The sequence below is a fragment of the Populus trichocarpa genome, chromosome 17 (genome assembly GCF_000002775.5).
Source record: "Populus trichocarpa isolate Nisqually-1 chromosome 17, P.trichocarpa_v4.1, whole genome shotgun sequence".
NCBI lineage: Eukaryota > Viridiplantae > Streptophyta > Magnoliopsida > Malpighiales > Salicaceae > Populus > Populus trichocarpa.
This window is the reverse complement of record NC_037301.2, coordinates 11,140,610-11,164,551: the sequence shown is the minus strand read 5'-3', so window position 1 is coordinate 11,164,551 and position 23,942 is coordinate 11,140,610. Positions and strand designations below refer to the sequence as shown.

At 31.8% G+C, this 23,942-nt stretch overlaps 2 protein-coding genes across 3 annotated transcripts; both read right to left on the bottom strand.

Moving 5' to 3' along the window:
* Positions 1–1,634: 1,634 nt before the first annotated feature.
* On the bottom strand, positions 1,635–8,985 carry LOC18107345 (truncated transcription factor CAULIFLOWER A). Its single transcript, XM_006373334.3, has 8 exons — positions 8,597–8,985; positions 3,562–3,640; positions 3,266–3,330; positions 2,837–2,936; positions 2,699–2,740; positions 2,426–2,467; positions 2,173–2,315; positions 1,635–2,016 (listed from the first exon to the last, which is right to left on the bottom strand). The coding sequence occupies exons 1-8, from the start codon at positions 8,779–8,781 to the stop codon at positions 1,905–1,907; spliced, it is 768 nt and encodes a 255-aa protein (XP_006373396.1). The 5' UTR covers positions 8,782–8,985; the 3' UTR covers positions 1,635–1,904.
* Positions 8,986–13,007: 4,022 nt separating this feature from the next.
* LOC18107344 (agamous-like MADS-box protein MADS2) lies at positions 13,008–23,381 on the bottom strand. 2 transcript variants are annotated; one of them, XM_024588924.2, is made up of 9 exons: positions 23,290–23,381; positions 22,809–22,997; positions 16,509–16,587; positions 15,321–15,382; positions 15,026–15,125; positions 14,295–14,336; positions 14,167–14,208; positions 13,473–13,612; positions 13,008–13,325 (listed from the first exon to the last, which is right to left on the bottom strand). In XM_024588924.2, exons 2-9 carry the CDS (start codon positions 22,991–22,993, stop codon positions 13,241–13,243), a joined length of 735 nt encoding a protein of 244 aa, XP_024444692.1. In that variant the 5' UTR covers positions 22,994–22,997; positions 23,290–23,381; the 3' UTR covers positions 13,008–13,240. The 2 variants fall into 2 exon arrangements, with proteins under 2 accessions (XP_024444692.1, XP_006373395.2); XM_006373333.3 differs by having other exon boundaries at positions 23,092–23,355.
* Positions 23,382–23,942: the final 561 nt, after the last annotated feature.

The window sequence follows — 23,942 nt, the reverse complement described above, 5'->3', positions numbered from 1 at the left end:
AAAAACATTAAATTTGCACAGGAGGGGTTTTTTATATTTTTATTTTATGAACAATGAAGTTATGATATTGCCTTTAAAATAAAATTAAGGGTATTTTTGGTTTTTTTTATATATTTTTTTGTTATTTTGAGCTGACTTAAAGGTTGTTTAGTAATTTTAAAAGATTGAATATTATTAAATTTTTTTTGTTAATGCATGCAACGATTCCCGCACCCTTCGGGCGGCATGTGCAAAATTATCCGGTTACCATAATTAGTTGTCTGCGATGGCATTTAGAGCACCAAGTTGTCCTTTTTATTTTGGTGGAGCGCGTGTAAACGACAAACATACGATTGGAATCCAACATTTAGTTGATTTGAAATTAGACTTAATAATTTTTTTTCAATAAGATTATCCTAGTCTTATTATCCGGGTGACGAGTTTGGCGGGTTAACATGTCATTTTTATGTTATTTTTTTTTAATTTCATCCTTCAACATTGAGTTGATTGAGAATTGAGCTTCATAATTTGTTTTGACTTGCTTTCTATCGGGTTATCTCAATCACATGACTCAGTTTGTGGGCTTGAATCAATTACCCGGGTTAACTCAAGTTGTATGTTTTTTGGTTTTTTTAATTGATTTTTCAATTTTATTCTATCAATATTGGGTTTGATTGGAGATTGAATTTCATAATTTTATTGATTTGTTTTCTATAATGTTTTCTCGGTTTCATGATCCAAGTCTTGAATTAGAAAGGTTAACTCAGATTGATCTAAGTCGATCAAATATGTTTTCGTCTTAATATTTAAAAAGAATATGTTGTCTTGAAATTTTTTAGTCAAAGTATATTTTTAATGGTTGTCTGAGTTGTCTTTGCCTTCGTCGAGTTGACCAGGTCATACCAGATTAACCTCCACATAGTTTAATTTTATTTTTCTACTAGAAAACATGTTAACAATATCTTAAAAAAATTTTACATTAAAAAAATTAATTTGACATATAGCATAGCATAAGGAAATAATCTTTTTAACTATAAACTAAAAGAGAAAGGGGGTTTTGTTTTTTTTTTTTTTTGATTTTTTTAATTAATATTTTTTTTTCTAATTTCATCCTTTAAATTCAAGGAAATTTTTTGGGTAAATACAAGTCATTTTCTTGAGCCAGTTAATTATAATTTAGTTATTTAAGTTTATGAAAACAAATTAATAAATCCATATAATATATAAAAATAATTAAATAGTCTTTTGATTTAATAGTATTTTATTTAAGAAAACAGTTTTCTTTTCTCATTCTCGAGCTGATTTAATAGTCATCACAGACAACTTCGATTTGTGGTTTACCATGTCGCAATTGGAAAATTGGCATCACTGGAGCTGTAGCTTGTGTGTTAAGTTGACTCATGAGGTGACCACTCACTACTAAATTTAAACCCCACAAGAAAAGCAAAACCAAACAAGAAGGGAAAACAAAGAATTCTGTCTCTTGTTCTTCAACAATAGGAGTCAAACTCTTTTCCAAGTTTATTGTTTATAGATAAATTAGTTCACATGTTCATCTTGGCTAGGCCAGCGATGGCAGCGTTGCCACCAAATAAGTCAAGATAAAAGCTCTTGATCATGATTCATGAATGAGATTTTCAGCTGCCAAGTCAGGGTGGACTAAGCTTGTTGAAGCAGAGATTATACTTGCACGCATGCAAAATGGAATCTTTGCCTACTTAGGGATATGACAAGACACGGAGCTGGTTTTGGTCTCGAAATAGTTAAGATTACAAATTCAATTATTGTGAATAAGCACTTGAAATTGTCAGCATATTAGTAGAGGTAATTATGCGATGGATAAATTGACGGCTATAAGAACGAAGTGATAAATACTCTTCTTCACCTCAATGCCCCATTGATTTTCTGATCTCCCATCCCGTGTCTCAAATTCTATCATTGACATGGCGAAGCATCCAATGTGGCATGGTGCTAGGTTGAGTTTGAACTTCAACATCCTTGTTACCGTTCAGGAATCCTCTAATCTGGAAACTGCCACTGCATCATTTTGCAACAAATGGTTATTTTCTAGTCTGTAAATCAACTAGCAAAGCATGGAATTATAGTATCCTCGCTTAAATTGACCACGCATCCTTTTTTCCCTCACTTCCATAGATATAATGTTTCTCTAGAGCAAGAAGGGAGAGAGCATACCCTATAGTTGGTGGAGGATGTGATAGCATCGACGGCTGCAGTGGAGGTTGTGCTTGTGGTAGCATAAAAGAGGATGAGTTCTGGCCAAGGTTTTGCTGCTCCCATTGTGCTTGCTCGGTTAGCGCCTTCAGTTTTTTCTTGACCTTTTTTTTCTCACAAAATTTGCCACTATCAGTTTTCAGATATAATGCAATATAGCCTGTTTGAGTATGAAAGACCAAACCTGACAATCGTATTTGAGTGACTTATATACCTGTTCTACTAGTATGTTGTTCTGGTCCTGAAGTGCCTTTTCCTGCCACAAGCTTGTGTGTTAGATGACGCATACCATGAGTATGAATTAGGGCTAAGATCATAGAAATTAGGGCTACAAACCCTAGGCTCTTGAGCTAGTGTTTTGGTAACAGGCTAGTGCTATATTAGTGACTTTTATGCGGCTACTCAAACATAAACAAAATTTTCACCACAACAGTGAATAGAAATGCAGAAATCTTACTATATAAAAAAAGAAGTGCAGAAATCTTACTTTTTTCTGCATTTCTGCAAGGGATTCATGGACGAGTTGGTTCTGCAAATTCGAGATTAACTTACACCATGAGCAAGCATTACAACATGTATATCTAAACAAACTAGCATCTCACAACACAAACATCTTGAACTTCACCTTTCTTGATCGTACGCTCTTAAGAGCAGTATCTATTTTTTGCTCCAGGTGTTGAAGTTCTTTGTAACTTAAAGGGTCCAAATCTTGTCCTGTATAGTTCCTAAATAGGCAAAATGTGAAATATATCACATCATTTTCTTGATTATTGGCCAGTGCTGTATTGCCATGTGAGAAACAGTACAAAAAGGATGGTTTCAAGCATCTTGGATTTTGTTCAGATTTTTTTAAGGAAAAAGAATCTCAAAAACCAGTAAGCCACGGTTCCAATACCTTTTGAAAAAAGAAGAAGAAGAAGTGAACGAAATCCTTTGGTTGAGTATTTTTGTATAGTTGATACAGAGACTAAGACTTCAGCATACCACACGGATAAAAGTCATATTTTATGACTTGACAAACATTACTATAACTCAAATGAAATCATAGTAGTACCTTAGGTTTCTCTGCAAGAGTTCAACCCTAGCCCTGAGCTTTGGGTGCTCCAAAAACCAGCTTCCCTAAAAAGGATTCACAAAAATATCAAGAAACTTTGACACATACAATATCATATTCAATGTGAAGATCTGAGAAACCATAACCAACAAACACACAACCTATGAATCAGGTCTTAGGCTCCTTAAACAAAACCTAACTTGCTGAAGGGTCCATTGGCCCTTCTCCGGTCCAACCACAAAAGTACAAGATTAATAACTATGGACTCATTCTAGTAGATCATATTCATATAATACCTGATGTTCAGGGCCATGTGGTACAAACTGCTGCTCTGCATACGAGCATCTTTCGTATCTTTCAAGGATCGATTCCATGCTGCCAAAAATGGAGAAGTTCTGAAGAATGCTCAACTAAGATTTATGCAGATGAACTACAAGTTTCAATATTTAAGTAACATCCATGAGACCTAAACAAGAATGACTATCCACCCAAAGAAAGAAGTATTTCTTTTTTAAGAAAAGAATTACATGACATGAGAATCTAGTAAAAACAATCTTAAGATATGATTAACTTATTCAATCTATGACCTTTATTTAATGTCAGCATTGCAGTCAATTCGAATGTTAAAAGGCATGTCTTTGCGTGATTATCCGAGAAAAATACTTAATCTCTATCGATGCATGCGTTAGTTCGAAGACAATATCCCTTATCGTTGAATAAGAAAAAATCATAGTTATGCAGAATTTTTGAAAGTAAAACTTCTGTTGTCTAGACTAGTAGCAATGCCGACAAAACACTATACCATGAAGAACTAGAATATCAGTTCAATCTATGAATTTAAGTGGGAGATATTAGAGGGATTGAGTTATGGAGATACAAACAAAATCCGACCAGAAATGTTAAGCTACTAGATGGACAACCATTTCACATTATAATTTGACAATAATAATTGAGATGGAACTAGAGGTCGTGGTCAAAATTGTTGTAAATGAATTCCTTTCTTACAAAATCTCATTATTTAAAAATATTTTTTTAAAAAATAAACTAGATTTAAATTTAGCAACCAATGCAGGTAATCTTAACACATAAACTGGATTTAAATAGGGTAGCTATTGTATTCCAACTTTTTTCAAATAATGAAATTATTTTGCAGTTTCTAAAGATAAAATCAACATAACTCTCTTACAATAACTTTTTATTATTATTTTACATTGTTTTAATGGTTAATTGTAAGGTTATCAAGGAGCATTATTATAATTGACTACTTATTAAATATTATTCAAAACATATGCTGGTGCGTGCATATGCCAGCGAGTGGATGACCCTCGAGTGATTTTCGAGTGGTGTATGCACGGTTGTCGAGTCACCAAACCCTGCCTTCCACGAAAGCGTTCAAAAAGCCTTGGTGCCCCTTATGTGATGGGGTGGCGCGTGCGCCAAAAGCATCTTTGGTTTGGCACTAAAAACTATTTTTTTTTTCTTTCTCTCATTTTTAAACTTAATTTTAGCCCCTACAAGAATTCAGAACAACCACTGCAATTTATTTTTCCTTTTCGTTTGATTCATAACCTTATGATTACTATTTATAAAATTTTAAATGATCTATAAAATAAAAAAATATTTTTCAATTTCATCCCTTACTATTTTTTAGGATCCTTATTCTTTTGATATTTTTTGTTTTTTGTTCAATTAATTTTGCTTTTCAATTTCACCCTTCAATCAAAAGTAAAATTATTTTGAATTTAAATTTTAATCGTTGTTCTTTTAATTTTAATTTTTTTCTTTTGGATCCTTTTGTGTAATTGATATTCTTTTTCCACTTTAATCTTTCAACATTTAATTGGTTGAGAATTGAGCTTCGAGGTTTTTCCAGATATAGTGTTTTTGTTCTAATTTCCCGGGTTATTGGTTTGGAAAGTTAATTCGGGTTGATATTTTTTATTATTTTTTTATTTTCTTTTTAGCTTTGTGATTTTTTACGTTTTCTTTTCTACTTGGTTATCTTGATTTTATGACCTGAACTGCAAGTTTGGCGGGTTAACTAGAATCCTGAATTTCATGGGTTGTGAGTTTTAGAAATTAAACCAGGTTTAGAAGGATCACTTGGGTTTGATTGGTTTTTTTTTAAAAAAATTGATGTTTTCTTATTTTATCTTTTTTTTTAGAGTTTTGTCTTGTTATTTGTTATGATTTGCCTTCTATGAGATTAGTCTCGAGTTCATGACCAGAGTCACTGGTTTCAAAACTTAACGCGAGTTCATTTTTTTTTTCTTTTTTAAATTGATTTATTTCAATTTTATCCTTCAACTTTTATTTTTTGAAAATTGATCTTCACACTTTTTTTTCCTTTTCTTTTTATTGTGTTATCTCATTCATGTGCCTATAGTCGCAAAGTTAGTGGGTTAACCCAAGTTGACTTATATTTCTTTTCATTCCTTTTTCTAATTAAATTTCTTTATTCGGTTTTGTTCTTAAATATTGGATTGTTTGATAATTAAGTTTCATTATTTTATTCAGATTTCTTTTGAATGTGGATATCTTGGTATCACAACTAGGTCAAATATTTTTCATCTTGACCTGTAAATGCTAGAATCAAGTTTTTTTGAACTTTTTTTTAAATTATATATATTTTTTAAATTTCATCCTAAAACATTTTATTTGCTAGAGATTAAGCTTAAGCTTTTTTTATTTTTTTCATTTTGTTTTAAATGGAGTTATTATGTTCTCATTTGATCTAATGGAAATTAATCTTCAAACTTTTTTTTTTCCTGTTTTTCTTTCTATAAGATTATTTCAATCTTATATCCATTATTACAGAGTTTACAAGTTAACTCAGTTTAAAATATTTTTTTAAAAAAAGATTCATTTTCGTCCTTCAACATTGAGTTTTTAGATACTTTGGATGAGCTAAGTTTCTTTTCCCTTTCTTTTCATTGTTATTTTTTGTTACTAGTTTATTTATTGTTGTTGTATTTTTTTATTTATATTATTTAAATTACCAATTGAATCAATGACTCTACTCTTGATTTGTTTTTTCCTTAACATTCTTTTATTACTAGCTAGCATGTAGCAAAGCATGAGTAACAAATCTAGTTCTTGCATATAAATATAAGTGTTTTGTTTGGTACATCTACCTTGTTTTATGCCCATTTCTTCTCTTTATTTTCAACATAAGACAAACAAGGTAATCATATTCTATTTTGAGAATTTGTGTTTTAATAAATATATTTTCTTAATTTTCAATTACTAAATCCTTTTAGAACAAATAATAAATTTAGAGTTGGAAGATAAAAGGCTATTATTTAATTAAAAATAAAAACTTTTAAGTTTTTTTTTAATGGAATTCAACTAATGATTTAAATGAAGTGAAAATGTTTTTGTTTTTAATAAGATAGTGCTGGGATGACATTTATATATATCAGCGGTGTCGGGAAGGTGGCGGCGGAGATGATAATAGTTATGTTGTAGTGATACGTTATAGCAGCATTGATGTAATGCTGCCGATGAAGGCGCAAGTGGCGGCGATGATCATTGAAATGATTAGACGTTGATTTTTATTAAGAATTGTATATCATCTCTGAATTTTGGGTATGGATTTACATTTTTCATTATTTGAGTCTTGCTGGGCATTATTTTCAGTAATTTTTATGGGTTAGGTTTGGGTTACATGCACGGGCTGAATTTTAGACTTGAGCAAGGCCCTCTTTCTGCACAAATTCATTAATGGCAGTTTCTACCTTAGCAGAATTATCTTCTTCCCCACCCCATGATTGTATCTATAAAATTAGCTTGATGAATCCCAACGTTATTAAAGCTTTTTTTTTTTTTTTAAGGAAACTGAATCGAAAACTACAGAAACCACGATTTGACTTAGCAGAATCTTTTCCCTTGACAAACCGCTGTTCCCTGTTTTCCTGGGTCTCTTTTGGTAGCATTTTTTTTTTTGGCTAGTTTTTGCATTTACAGTGAAACAAATACAGTAAAATATTTGATAATAAGTTAAATTATATTTAATGCTGCGAATCTCATTAAAAAATTAAGTTTTAAATACAGTTTTTATACACAGTGTTTACATGTTTTTTAACTGAGTTTTAACCAAACATTATATATATATTTATTTGCTACATATAAACTTCAACCATAATTTTTTCCAAACACGTATATAAATCCAACTAACCACAGCTAACCATATTTTTTTAAAACTTATTTTATTTAAATCATAACCATTAAAGCTATCTAAAAAATTAATAAACACATATCTTTCCTTATCTGATCACCCTCTTTTTGAAGGAAAGGTCGCTGATGTACGGACTTGAAAACGAAAAAAAAAAACTATAGAACTAGATATTTGATTTAATAATAAGATTAAAATTATATATGTTTTTTTTATAACAAAATTCGTTTGATAGTTCCGAACTTTTTTTGTGATCTAATATGTAACTCTAACTGCTAATGATATCTTTCTCCTCTCAAAATGGAATCTCTAGTTTGCTTAAACAACAACCAGCACCATATATACGTCCCAATATCCTCGTATATATGCTAATCAAACGTTGTCGTTGAAGCACAAAACCCCATGCACAGAGCTCTATGGCCTTTGGCTAGACCTGACCTGCTAAAATTCTATATGATCTTCAGCTTATAATATATGGAAATCCATGTCACTTCCTATGCCTAAAATACTGCTACTTTGCCGCTACTAGCTTCTTGTAGTATATAGACATGGGAAATGACAGACTGTACTGCCGAGATGCACATGCAGGAGTCAAAACTTCAAAATGCACAAATTTGAAGCTTCTCCTTCTCATCATTTGATTGAGTGATTAATGCCGTACGTGTACTAGCTCTAGATGCAAAGAAAACAAAATTGACGAACAAGACAAAAGGGAATCATAAAGGACATAAAATAAAAGAAGGGCGACCAGGAACTATAAATATTTATATAAGAAGATAATTATGAATACCAAGGATTTTTTCCACAGAAAAAACTTATAAAACAGTCAACAGTATGTGATGTACACAACTGTCACTGTTCATACATCTACAATAACATCAATGTTCTCTATAGCAAGAAAAATGTGTACTGTAGCATTATTTCTTGTTTGTATCTGTGTTTGTATGTAACAGACATCAAGACTCAAAGATTGTTGCAAGGAAAGGTGCAATGCAGGCCTTGAACAGCATGAAAAATGATTACAGGCAGAACCATACGAGCGAAAAATAAAGAATGTGAAAAACAAGTACTAGATAGTTTACTATAGAGCAAGATCAACGTGCAAGAACAAAAATGGAGATAGTTTGAGCGGAGTTAAGCAAGAAGAAAGAAAAAACCTGGAGTCAGTGGAGTACTCAAAGAGCTTCCCTTTTGTAGAGAAAACAATCACAGCGACATCAGCATCACAGAGAACAGAGATCTCATGAGCTTTCTTTAGTAAACCAGTTCTTCTCTTGGAGAATGTCACTTGCCTGCTAATATTGTTCTCGATCCTCTTCAACTGAACCCTACCTCTCCCCATCTTTATTATTTTTCACTCTTTTCTTCAAAGTTTCTATTTCTGTGATGGTATGGTGAACTATCAAGCCAAAGCCCTCCCTTTGTATGTATATATGGAAAAGGGTGATGTGGGTCTCGTACTTTTAGAGGGGTGGTTTTGCGAAACAGAAGTGGTTTTAGAGCTGTTTTCTGTCGATCTGTGATTGGTGAAGAGTCTAGCTGTTGGTTGACGTGTCGTTCAGAGCCACAGGTTAATGGAAGAACAGTCTGTGCACAATCTTGTCACCCATGGCGTGGAAACCTCCCTGCTTCTATTTTTTATTCTTGTTTGTTTTAATGACGGCGATCCTTCTACCTCTGTAAACTTCTTATTGCCCCCTTTGCTTTTCACGTTTGGTCACACATCTCAATAATGCATGTGTACCTATTTTTGTGTAATTTGCATGAAAAACAAAACTCGTTTAATGTTATTTCTTACATATCTTTACTTATTTATCAGCATACAGTAGTGTAAAGGGATTTTTAAGTGTGGGGTCCACGTGGACCATCCTAAAAAACCTCATCCCCGTATATTAATTGCGGTATTAGCTAAACTGGTCTGAATTTGCTTTTCAGATATTACTCTTTCGAGTTTTATAAATTTTAGAATTATTAGAGGTTTATATGGTCATTAATTTCAAGTTTCATGAGATTAGTTAAGATATGTGCAAGCTAACCCGGATACCCACATTAATCTAAAAACAAATAATGATATTTATACAACCTGGAAAGTAGTTCACCTAATGAGGTCTTGAGTTTGCTTTTTAATGGTCATAATTTCGAGTCCTCTCAGGGCTACTGAAGGTTTACATGATCGTTAATATTGGGGCCCACGAGATTAGTCAATATATACGCAAGCTTGTCAGGACATCTACGTTAAGTAAAAAAATAACGGTTTTTATACATTTTTAGTTGTTCTTAAAATATAATCCACATTTTTTTAAATAAAAATATCATTTCAATATTTTTAATTTAAGAACACAAGTTGAATGGCAAATGTAACTGCAACTGTATCCCAAAACAAGCTTTAAATTTCAATAACTCGATGTCCAAAAAGGAGTTAACATTGCAATACTGTTTAAATCATTGTATTTCAATGAAATAAAAAAAAATCCTCCAAGTAAAATCCAATGAGTACTAAAATTATTCAAATCATTTCAAATTACTGAACGAGATTTAATAATGGGTGAGGTGTCTAAAATGGCTTTATAATAAATCTTTAACGTGTGTGTATATATAAAAGTAAAATTAATTTTAATTTTAAACTTGCATATATCTAACAAGATTTTATACTTAATTTTAATTTAATTTAGAATTAAAGATGATGAAATTCAAACTCCTAAATGCTTGTTTATGAAAACTATCATATTATATAACAAATCATTTTAAAATAAAAATAAAATCTCAATCATTGTTTTATATCAACTCTCTAATAATGTCAAAAACAGGGTAAAAAAAGATTGCTATTTATATAGAATAAAAAAAATCATTAAAATATATTATTTCTCATAGTCTAATGAGATTAATAAGACTTTTAATCAAAGAGAAAGTATATATTTTTAATCATCAAACTAATCCTCCTGATTCTTTTGCAAGTCTGAAAATATTCCTCAAATGAAAAATCGATTATATCATGATACGATACCAAATGAGTATAGGGTTTTTTTGGTTTATGTTCCCTTCCCTCTCTCTTTTTTCCCCTTGTAACATAGATTTCACTTCAAACCCTAATGGAACCTGGGGAATCTCTAGGAGTTATATTTGCAGCTAGCTGAAGTGGAATATTAACATATGTTTATATATAGCACCATATATAAGAACCTGGCCAATGTTCTTCTTCTTTTTTTAGAGAAGGAAAAAAGCAAAACCAGACAGAAATAGAAAAAAAATGCTGATTTTGCAACCAAATTGGCTATCTCTTTTCACATATATTTGATATGATGCCTAATATCTACCACTCTTGAGTCAATTTCTCAGTTTGAAGATGATCTGCTCTGCTATGGCCTTCTCTTCTTCTCGAAATTAATGCTTTAATGTGATTATGTCCAGGCAGCGTATATAAAAAATTAAATTAAAAAAAAAGAGCTAGAAATGCAATGAAACAAACAGTGTCTAAATTCTTTGAAGATAGTAGAAACATCATCATTAAACTCTGATCAAATCAAACCTTCTTTATGAACACTCTACGACCACTTAAATGTACTTTAAGCCCTCCATTAGAAACTTCCATTAATTTGATCAAATGCAATTAATTAACAAATTAAAATATATGGTAAACGATGTATATGTATTCAAGAGAAATAGAGGACTAACGAATGCAACGGACAGAACTGGCTATCTCTTTTAATTAAAGAGAAATACATCAAAACAAACATAATAGTTTTTAAATTAAAACTTAGTGCGAACAAAAGAATTAGAGTAAACTAGATATAAATCATAAAAGAAAATATTATTTGATTTACAACTAATTAATATTAAATAAAACTTAAGTAATTTTTATTATATTCATTACAGGAAAAATATCTTTTTATTTGTAATAAATCTTTATTTATATTTTACTTTTTTCATAGCCAATATTATTGAATCTCGTTTTAGTTAATGTTTGTGCCGGATTGTGATAACGATTGTTTTTTTATTTGAAAATATATTAAAATATTATTATTTTAATTTTTAAAATTTATTTTTAATATAACTATCGTTTATTTAAATGAACTAATGACACCGTATCCACTAAGGTAATATTAAATCAGTAATTTTTTTATATTTAAAACAACCTTAATTAGGGGGTTTAACGTAAGCCAGACACATAATCGGTGGTTCAGACCACGTGCGAAAAGGTGAAATGACTTGATTTTGTTGTTTTTGCCGAAGAATACGAAGAAGAGGACTAACGAATGCAACGGACAAAACTGTCGGGGCCCGGGTAGATTTTTATCGCCAGCGTTTGATGTGATAGGCTTCACCACTACAATCTTGTCCTTGTCCTTGTCCTTGCTGACCTAATTGCTCTCTTGTTTTTTACGGCACTAACACGCGCTCATTTCTCCCTATATATATATATATATATATATATATATATATATATATATATATATATATATATATATATACTGGCAGTTTTTCCATGCCATGCGCAAGGGAATTTTTCAAAATCAATTTTGTTATAATTAAAATAGATATTTGCAAGAAAGATAGATATTTTGAATTTTGTAAATATATATATATATATATATATATATATATATATATATATATATATATGGGGGTGGGGGGGTTTGATAACGTGTCCTACGTATAGCGTATCTCGTATATATACATGGGCTGATGGATGCAGTTTAAAGTTTAAACGTACACGCTTTACACCTGCTTCTTCCTGTCTTTTTTTAACCGCCTATTAATAAGCGGGGCAGCTACTCTCCCACGTGTTGTTTCTTATGGTAGTAAATGTAGGTCGCTGCTGTCATTGTCCTCTTGAAGACACCAAGACACCGTCCCCGTTACACGAAAATTTATTTATTTTTTCTTTAAATTTAAATTTTTTAATATTTTCGGATTGATTTGATAGATTAATGTTAAAAATAATTTTTTAAAATATTATTTTAAAATATTTTTAGATATATATTGAGATAATAATATATTAAATTAATTTCAGGGTAATTATGTTTATATTGAATTCTTTTAAATCCAACAATTTCGTTCTATTCGGATGATTCTAATCCTAGTTTTATATACAATAAAAGCATTGGCACCGCAAATAATTTAATCACTAAAACAATTTCGTTCTATTTGGATGATTCTAATCCTAGTCTATATGTACTGACTGTTTGGGAGTTGAGAACTTTCATCTGATTCAAACTTGATCATGCCTGGGATAGACCCCAACGCTTGGGAGTTGGGAGTTGGGACCCAGTTCCTATGTGAGCTAAGGTGTTCTGAATCAGATTTAAGTTTTTATAGTGCTCTTTCATATCGTTTTTTAGAATAGGAAAAAACGATATGAAAGAGCCCTTTAACAACTCAATTGGAATTATAGTTTGATGGTTCAAGTTTCACTCATGATGTGTGCTTTAGGCTAAACACACGGATAAAATTTTCCTGGCTATCAAATGTACAAGTGAGTGATTTGTCTCATACGTTTGTGTAAGATGGTTTCTGTGAATCCAGAGCTGCCATGGAAGGGTCTGTGTCAAGGAAAAGAAAATGTCAAGATTTCAATAATGTTTGCTCTTTTAAGATGCTTTAAGCAATGACCATGAGGAACCATCATATGCGTTGTCTATTCTCATACAGGGAGAGCAGCTCAGTGAATGGAATTGTTAGAAAAGGAGTTCATAATCATAGAGAAACAAATTAAGTCTTCCAGAACTTCTTGCATGCCTCTTGGATGTAATTAAGCAATTACATAGTAGGTGTCCCTTTATGAGCAACCAAGAGCACAAATTTCAAAGCATCCACCCTGGAATGAACCCATGAACTTGCTGGGCGGCATGTGTTGCAGCTATCTGGTCTGAACCAACAGAGTTATAGCTGTTTTCACAATATGAATAAACAGAAAGGAGATTAGGATAGCTGTCGAATTAATGAATCAATATTCTGGACACAGGCCTAGTCTAGTTGATCTGAGTGCACATCAGATGAAAGGAATTGAGATATCTTGAGATGTTGAATGTTTACCCTATTTGCAAAGTGGGATTGCATTCTAAATGCTGGAATAGCCCCTGAGACTGTGCATGCTGATGGCCATAGGACATACTTTGCTGATCATCACCTTCCCATGATGGTCGGAGGTTATTTCTTGCACTGATTTCATCCAGCTGCCGAACATTAGAAAACAGAAGGCAAACCACATTAGCTGACAAACATGAGTATATCAGCAAATTAGTATGTTTAGAAAGAACTTATACAGAATTTATTGTGCTATAGAATTGAATTTGTTGCAAAATTGGAAAAAATGGAGTATGCTAGCCAGCATTTTACTACAGGGAAAAAATGAAAACAAGGAGAGTGAGAACAAAGAAAAACAGGAAACTCCTGAACTTATACACGGTTTTTTTTACTTTTTCCCACTTTTAGAATGTAAGAAGAAATGCTTGTAGCTTTTGAAAACATTCATGAAATGATGAACAATGCTATTTCTTAATCATGAGAAGCAGTAAGGCGTTTGGTTCTAAGGGTCTCTGTAGATGGATTCTTTATAATATCCTGATTAGCATGAGAGATACAGGGCCTTTAAGAAAATTTAAGAATACTCATGACAACCTCGCAGAAAACAAATTTCTATATACCTGGGGCTAGCAAGTCACCACCAACAAGTCTAGCCTCTCATACAGTATAAAATCAGTTTGGATAAAACAAGGTGAAATATTACCTTTATTGTCAAAGCTCTGTTTGCTTCCAGCAACATATGTTCCTGTACTCAAAATACTTTTCAGTTAGCATTGGAAGTAACATAAAGTGAGTTGCACTAATTATACACTAACTGTCACTTTCATATACCTTATTTTGAAGATCACCAAGTTGGTCGAGCATATACTGGGTCTGCAAAGTGGCATGGAATGATAATAATATCAACAAGCACAATGTAGAAGAACTAGTATTTTCTTTTCAGCAAAAACAAGATACACAAAGCACTATGAACTCTCCATGCTTTTCTCAAAAGATAAGACCAGCAGGCTCTTAGCCTATGAAAGCCAAGCCAAGAGACAATCTCATAGTCTATCATTTTCTACAGTAAACTCACAGCCGATTGTAATTGCAGAACTATATGGGAGGATTCTATCAGCCCGTCCTAGCAGGAGCTACAGAATCAAGGAACCATTGATCTTTCCTAACAAAGACGGGAACATCAAATCCACTACTATACAGCTAGAACAGGCGGCACAAACAAATGGCTGAAAGAAAGATAGCCATTTTACGCCTATCTTAAGGCCGTAAAGGAAAACCAGGAAACGATAGGAAAGAAATAGCAAAAGAAAGCTATAACTCAACAATAACTGAATTAAGAAAAAAAAAATCCTAATACAAGAATTAGTTTTGTCGCTAGAACACCTTGTTGCGTCTATCTTCCAAGTACCCTTGTCTTGATTTGTAGTCCATGAAATTTTAACATCATAGAACATTAATGCTAGTAATTGATACCCAGAAAATCATCTTAATGTGAAATATGAAGTTGATTTTTCCTTGATGCATGATAGAAAGAAAAATATAACAATAAAAATTTATATTACCTTAGTTGACCGAACTTGCTTCAATGACGACTCTAAATGACGCTCGAGCTGCTCGAGCTCTTTTGTATTCAGAGGTCCGAGGTCCTCTCCAAGAAGGTTCCTGCAGTACAAAAGGAAATTTATCAAGGATAAGAAATCTGCATATATTTGATAACAAGGCAGCGTTCACTAAACTTTTACAATTTGGCAAGAAACTTCAGCTTTAACCACATCTCCAGGCGCATGGCGCAACTAAATAACTTAAAAAGTAAAAGTTGCTAAATAATATCTCCCGGATGCTTGTTATTGTGGTTACCTCTGCGTTCTTTGTAGGGTCTCAAATTTTGCTTTCACTTTCAGGTACTCCCTGTAGCTGCTCTGCAATCATAAACCCAAGTCATATGAAACTACAAACCAAGAATTATAACTGAAGTTCTTAATTCTAACGCAAGTCATCTCATAAATGAACAAAACATGATATGTCTCAGGCTTGGTTAGAAAACCATAGCACCCATGAAGTCAGATATTAAGTAGAGCATAATGAACACTTAATCGTAATTCTTCTTCCTTTCTTAATTAATATACCTAACCTTTTTATATATTGTGGGAACAACAGCATAACCTTTCACCATCCATATAATCGAATCATTTTCTATATTGAATGAGCAGTCTCTTTCATTTGTGCCCGTTATGGTACAATAACCCAACTAAATTGTTGCACAAGTTTTTGAAGGATTTTCTAAATTTTAAAAGACTTGAATCTCCTTAAAAGAAAGCAAGATATACATGCCTCAAATTGATTTGTACTGCGCCAATGTAATTCAACTGATATTCTTCCTAGAGAGGTCCTACAGTTAAAACCTTCCTTTTACAACCAAAAGAACTATAAAACACTAATATATAATTAATAAAATAGACCACGAAAAAAGGAACGAACACCTCGATTCCTAGTCAAAAGAACATTCAAGCCTATGCGATTTGGCAAAGCCTTAAAAAACTGAAACAACAGACAGACTTTCTCTTTAACTCGTTTCTGATACAAAAATCCAAATAAATCTTCGTGTGGGTGGTACATTCTCTCTATAAAAGGTAAAGCCTAAAGCTCGACATATATACCTTTTGGCCAATAAAATTCCCACCTGAAAATAATGAGAAAATACTTCACTTTTGTTTTTGTTAATTTCTTTCAATACATCATACAATTTGCATAGATGAGTATTTATAGCTACGAAAATTTTTTAACTTTAGAGTTCATTAAATTTTGTAATTTACCTATGTAAATAATAATGAGAGCACAACCTGATGCATTTAATTTTGTGTTACCGTATGTTCAAAGTAGTCAAAGAGCAAAATTCTAATTAAAACCTCTCATTTAATATCGAGATGTTTCAACGAATTATGTAAGATTATGAGAGAAGAATAATGAATACTCTGTACTTCATCTGAAAATTGCATTACACTGTAGTCATCTACATTGCTGTAAAAAGAATACAACTAAGCTTACCTCGAGCTCCTTGGCTGGTTTGTTGACTTCTTCTGCCCCATAGCTGCACTTCTGATACCTTTCCAGGGTCTTGAGCATGCTGTAAAAGGGAAAGGCATGAAATAAGTCTAACCAAACCACAGTCTGATTATTGGAAAATCAGATATGCAAAAATGAAATTTGTTCTTGTTTTTCATAAAACAAGAACATTATATTAATCAGGAGCTTACGCAAGAGGGTGTTAAGTGGTAACTGTTAAGCAAACATTCGTAATCTAACCATAACAATGGCAGTGAAGCCTTGTATAAAAAATAAAAGGCCTGTTTCAGCATCGATCTGGAAACCACATGTATGTTATTTTGCCCTCTTTAAAATCTTGAATAAATATATAATTTGGCTTTAACTATATATACTACTAGAAATAAGCCATAACCCCTTTTTTTCTATGACCTAGCTCATTAATTTCCTACAAGAGATCGAGAGGTACAGTAAATTATAAGATCTGGTGATATTTTATCCATCCAATCATCGTGCAAGAATTTCTCCTTGCCCTTCTACGCTGTGGAACAAATGAATGAATGTTCATATTGACCTCAAGATGTACATTTCTTTCTTTCCATCTCCATGATATATTCCATGAATGTGACAAATGCCAACCCTCGATCTACCACGAGAAGAGAGGCCTGGTTTAACCTACATATATGGTATTGATGCATGTAGGGTTTTCATATGCATAAATATTTCGGGACAAACCTATGAACGTAATTTTATATATAACATATTTTTCAATATGGTAATCTTGTACATAGAAAAATAATTTATGCAAGGATATAATTGAAAAAACATATATTATTTAAAGTTACATTGTGGATTCCCTCAATATTTCTAAACGTAGTGTACTCATCGAACAATTTCAAAACTGGTTACACTAGGTCAATAACCAGTAAACCAGTCAAAACCAATACTGAAACCCAACTTTGAAGTTACACAGTTTGATTGCTTTACGATTATTATTTTTTTCATTTACAGCCTCCACATCTCTTGCGATGTGATCTTTAAGCTCTAAAAAAAGTAAAATCAACTAAGTTTGAACTTCTTTTTTTTTTTTTTCAAATTTCCCATAAAAACTTTATAATTCTCAATTTTGGTATTTAAGACATCATGTCTCGAACTCCCATTCACAGTTCTGGTTCTACTCCGTAACCACGTCTTTCCAATTCAATTATTTGGCCATGTTTTAAACGTGAAAACAAAGTGACTTCTATCGTTTATTTCTCTTTCTCTTCTTTTTCCTTTTCTTTTTTGACCGGTGCACTAATTTTCATTGTAATTATCTCTACGAAGGCGTTTGTTTTGGTTACGTAAAAATATTTATGGTTGAAAAATAATTGTATGTAGTGATGGTAATAATAAAATGATAATAATGTATTATGATGATAAAGTATTGATTGTAACAGTTAATGGATGTAGATGATGATGGTGGGGGTGATGGAGTGGAGGTGGTCGTGGGGGTGGTGGATTCGATGACATTGATGAGTGGATTATTGTTTATAAAATTTTTTATGAAACTTTACAAGTTGAAACATTTTTTAATAAATAAATTAAATTAATTATAAAGTATTTTAAGTTGATAGAATTTTTGTAAAATACATTTTTGAAAAAAAAAAGATATAAAAATTTAAAAAATATATGTGCTCTTAGTGTCTCTTAATATAATGTTAAGTTGTTTGAGACAATGCTATTCAACTTTGCCTATTAATCTATAACATTATTAACCGGTACTTACATTTGAATTTTGTTATTATTTTTAATTTTCATTTTGAGAAATAAAGATAATATGTTTATATGTTGTCTTGTAGTAGTTTTCGAGGGGGGAAAACTCATCAAAACAAGTTTTTTAAAAAGGGATGTGATGATATCCAAAAAAACTCCAAATAGTTTGAGGGTAAGGCTTATATCTTGGATAATCAGTTAATCTTTTGGTTCTGACAATCTGATTCATTCTTCCTAGCCAAAGTGATTAGAGACAGGTGTCTGATACCTACAAAAGGTCCTCTTTAGTGAATTTGATAACTCTCTAATGATTAAGTCAATGGTTTTTTGAGAGAAAATGCAATAATATTACAGAGAGATACTTTGAAAATAAATATGCATTAGAGAATGGAGATTTTAAACTTTTTTGGTGAACTTGAGGACTCTCCGATGATTAAGTAAATGAATTTTTAAAAGAAAATGCAATAATATTACAGAAAGATACTCGAGAAATAAATATGCAATAGAGAATGGAGATTCCAAACCTTTTATTTAAAGGATTAATGATTTATTTATAACCCATGAGTTTTTTTTATGGAGAGGGGGGGCTAAAGTGTAATATTGTCCTGATAGTATTAAAGAGAGAAAATATCTCTGACACATATATTAATGTTGATGAGAAATATCATTGACATATGTATTAATAAGGAAAAATATCCTTAACATATGTATTAATGTGGATGAAAATATGGTAGGCTCTTAATGGACTTTTACACATTATCTCTTGCATAACAATAATATCAATGGAAATATAGTAGGTCCTTAGAGGACTTTTATACAATTAATGGGTATAGAGAGAGTATCATCCAAAATGTAATTGTGTCTAAAGAAGGTGGGCCCTTCTTCTAACCGAGGCCAATGGAGCGTGGGTCCTTTCCTTAGTTGGGCCTAAGGGAGATTGGGTTTTATGATGGAGATTGGGTTTTATAATGATTGTTTGGGCTTTTAAATCTGGGTCCTTTCCTTAGTCTGTGATATTTATACGTAAAAACTTGTAAAAATAACCGGTACAAAGAGTTTGTTGATTTTTTTATATGAGAAGCGGGTTAAATCCCCGGTTAATATAACAGAGAGCCTATATGTAAGGGTATGCTTCATGTTTGAAAAAAGAATTTCTAAGTATGTAGAGATGAACTATGAAGGAACCCATACATAGAAAATTTTTCAGGAGGGTGAGGTGAAATTATAAAAGAATCCATCATTCGAAAATTTTTCTAATAGGTGAAGAAACCTAAGTAGGGTAAGCCTATATTTAGAAAATATTCTAAGAGGCTGGGAGAGGGGGATGAATTATTATCGACGTCTATATTTAGAAAATTTTTAAAGGGAAGAGAGGATGTTTCCATATTGACACCCATACTTGGAAATTTTTCTAAGGGGCGAAGGGGAACCTAAGGGTGGTGCTATTGCACTAAGAATATATACCAAGTCAATCCCTTTCTTGAAGAGTTATAGTATTTAAGGAAATTTTTAAGAAATGAAGCCCCATGCTATAGGGCGTGAGAGCCTCTCACTGAAGAGAGAGACCAAACCATAAAGTCCGAGAGCCTATTTAAAGAATTGTGTTAGTTCTCTAGGTTCCAGTTAGCCTTAATTAGTGGTATATATTTGGTCATAAGATGAGGGTTTTGTTGCTTTGTTGAGGTTGACCATCTTAAGTTATCATGGAGGGTGGAGCTATTGCATTAGGAAGAACCGCTTCCAATGAGATTATGCAACCATACTAAGGAGAATCCTTTCCAATGAGAGTGTGCAATTGCATTAGGAAGAACTCCTTCCAAAGATGTTATGCAATAGCACTAGAGAGAACCTCTTCTAAAGAGAGTGTGTAATTACACCAAGAAAACCCCCTTACAAGAAGAGTGTGCAAGAGTTCAGAAGCTTCCATTGAAGATTTGTAGGTAGAAAGTGTATTTCAGAGAATTATTTTAATTTAAAAATAAACTTACATTCTATCAAGGATAATATATCATGAGGTGATTTATTGGACTTTAAAGAGTCTTATGATCAATTCTTTGGAGAGTTGTGCTATTGTACTAGAGAGACCTATGGTCAATCCCTTCCAAAGGTGGGGATGCCACAAGTGCCAAGATTTGTTGAGGTAACAAAAGTTAATTTTGCCCTTGAGTAGCCAACACAACCCAAGTGACAGGTTACACTTGGTTGATGAGCTGTTGGAAGTTCAGATGAGCAAAATTGCTCGTGATAATTTGTAGATTCATCAAGCGTTATAGCCCAAGTGTGTCATAGTGTATGCCATGTAAAGACTTTGAAATGTCATTAGAAAGAAACTCACAGCTTTTTAATCACTTTTCCCACATGCAACACCAATAATGATGCCCGAAAAAACCTAAGTAGCTTGGGGGCAAAGCTTATGTCTTGAATAATTAGATAATCTCTTGGTTTTAGCAATATGATCCATTCTATTTAGCCAAAGTGGCTGGAGGCTAGTGCCTCAAAAACAAATGACCCCTTAATCCTTGAGGATGCAATAAAATTATAATAAATACTATGGAATTAGAAGGGCTATTAGCTTCTAAATCAACAAGAAAGATTCATACTCAATAGTGGAGATTAAGTGTGTTTTTTTATTAATATTATTGATTAGTAGAAGCATTTCATTAAATTTCGGCATGTTGCAGTTGATTGTAACTAGTTTCTGAATTTTGATTTATAAATTTATACATGAAATTTATATAAATTTATACATGGAATTTATATAAATTTTATTCACCAAGTCTTTGGGTGTTTTCATTGGAGTGGATGCATGAACTTTGTATTTTATTCTTCTTTCCCATTTTCTTTCCAAAGCTTTGGATGTCCAAGTTCTAAATATGTGAATTTTGGATACTAAAAAGAATTTAGTCCTTGAGATGATCAAGCCAAATAACAAACATACTACAATCGATGATGATTACATTTTTATTTCACACATTGATTAACTTCTATGATTGATTGGGAAGAGGGTAATTGTGTTTGCTGTTATGTTAATTAACTATCGTCAGTTATGAAAGTTTGAAATCTATTTGCCCTAGAGCTGGAGTTATAAGACAAAAACCCTAGCAAATGTCAGTTTTACATTCTTAATGTCTATCTCTAGCCTCTCTTGCCTATACAAGGAGAAGTTAATTAACAGCAACAAACACATACATGTTTGCACTCAAAGATTACAAGATTAATGATTGAAACACTCAAGAAACTACAATGGATTGCTAATAAATGGCACTAAATTAATCCAACCTCGAAATATTATGATTTTAACCGTAGTTTTCTTTTTAAGACAAAAAAAAATGATAAATCAATTGATTACTAATCCCAATAAAAGTATTAAAATACCCAAAACTCATGCGCTGAGGATGTTTGGATCATTGTTGGTGTAGTTATTTTTTAGAATGTTATTTTTTAAATATATTAAAATAATAAAATTTTTATTTAAAAAAAATTATTTTTCACATCAAAATCATTTAAAAATAAAAATAAAAAATCATTTTTTTATAAAACCCCGAATCCCCCGAATATTTCTCAAATCAATCATTCATTTGTTTTTTAGTTTAATTAATAATTAACCGCAGTTTCTTTATTGAAACAAGTGCCTACGTGGATTTCTGTAAGAACCATGTAACAAGGGAGAAGGGAGAAGTGCTTTTTATACCTAGCAGATAACAGTTGAATATGGCCAAGTAATTATAGGGCTTTTCACAGCTCGCAGCTCTCTCAAACGAATCCGAATTGCCTCATGGGTAAGAACAGGTTCCCAGGATAATCTACTCAACTTCATTTATTAGCATTTTTCAAAGCAAACTTTTTCTCAAAAAAAAAAAAATGTTAAAAACCGAACTTAGAAGAACTGCCAGCTGCAGGATATATCAATCTCTTTTGTTCTTCTTTTTTTTCAACTTGGGGGAAAGAGAAAACAGAATCAGTAGCGAAGTATTTTATCAAGGAATTTCAAGCTTCTTGAGAGGAAAAAAAACAACAACAACAAGAAGAATTTTGTGCTACTAATGAATCTTTTTTCAAATAAATACTTAATCAGTTAGGTGCTCTATAGCTCACCCAGAAGCAAACATCAAGATTTCAATGATGAACAACAAAGAGACTTTAAATTTGATTCAGATCCCATGAAGAAACTATTGCACAGAGCAGATCAAACAAAAATATAATTGATTTGAGCATCACAAGGATTATAACAAAAGTAAACAAAGAGTTAATGAAAACAACAAGAAAATTTCACAAACTAACACACTTCACCAAGTTCTTAACCGAAGTTACCATCAAAATTAAAAAGTGACCATTCTAATAGGCCCCAGAAAAAGTAAATGCTGAAAATTTGTTAGATAGAGAAAGATGTAAAGAAGCTTGCTTTGTGGGACAAGAATCACACGAAATATCAAGTCCATGAAAAAATCAAGATAGCTAATAAACGGATCCAACATATAATGAATCAAAAACGAAAAGGAAGAATGTATTGAAGATGGAGGTGAGAAGGAAAGGGAAAAAGGGTCATACTTAGATGTGCTACAAAACTCAAAGAGCTTGCCACGGTTGGAGAAGATGATGAGAGCAACCTCAGCTTCACAAAGTACAGATAGCTCATAAGCTTTCTTCAACAACCCATTTCTTCTCTTCGCAAACGTCACCTGCCTGTTTATCTTGTTCTCTATCCTCTTCAGCTCCACCCTACCTCTCCCCATACTCCTTAAATATTATTACAACCCATAAAAAAAAAAACAATCAGAAACCCTTCTTTCTTTGAAATTAATACATATATCTAAGTTTATGATATATTTACTTGTTATGTGTACTAGCTAGAGCAGTCTTTCGTTTTCTTTTGAGTTTTTATTTTCCTCGTTTCTTGTTCTCCTCTTAAGAACAAGGAGGTGATTATTGCCTTTAAGAATCAGAACCCGGATTATAACAAAAAAAATTGTGAAAAAACAAGAGAAAGTTGGATATTTTGAAGAAACCCTAAAGAGAGAGAAAGACCCACCAATAATAGAGAACTACAGAGTTTGTAGAAAGAGAGAGTTATGTTTCAAGAATTGCTTTGGTTGTCTTTTCTTCTCTTTCTATATATATATATATATATATATATATATATAAAGCAAACTACGTAGACAAACAAGCATTTAATTATGGTATTAAAGGTTATCTAGAAAAAAAAATAACCCTAAGCTGCATTTAATTTCTACAGAAAACCTATATATATAAGGTTTTCTGTAGAAATTAAATGCAGCTTAGGGTTATTTTTTTTTCTAGATAACCTTTAATACCATAATTAAATGCTTGTTTGTCTACGTAGTTTGCTTTATATATATATATATATAATATATATATATATATATATAATATATATATATATATACGTAATTAATTACAGTTAATTAGTAACGAAATCAAACACGTACTAAGCATCTTCTAATTAGTATATGATCATTCACATCATTAAATGAGAAGCCATAAAAATAATTCATGTTTGCAGAGTTTTATCTTTACGCCACCGTCTCAACCATTATTTATGCTGTAAGGGATGTTTAGGAATGGGTATTTTATGTTTTTTAAAGTGTTTTTTGTACAAAAATATATTAAAATAATATTTTTTTATTTTTAAAAATAATTTTTAACATTAATATATCAAAATGA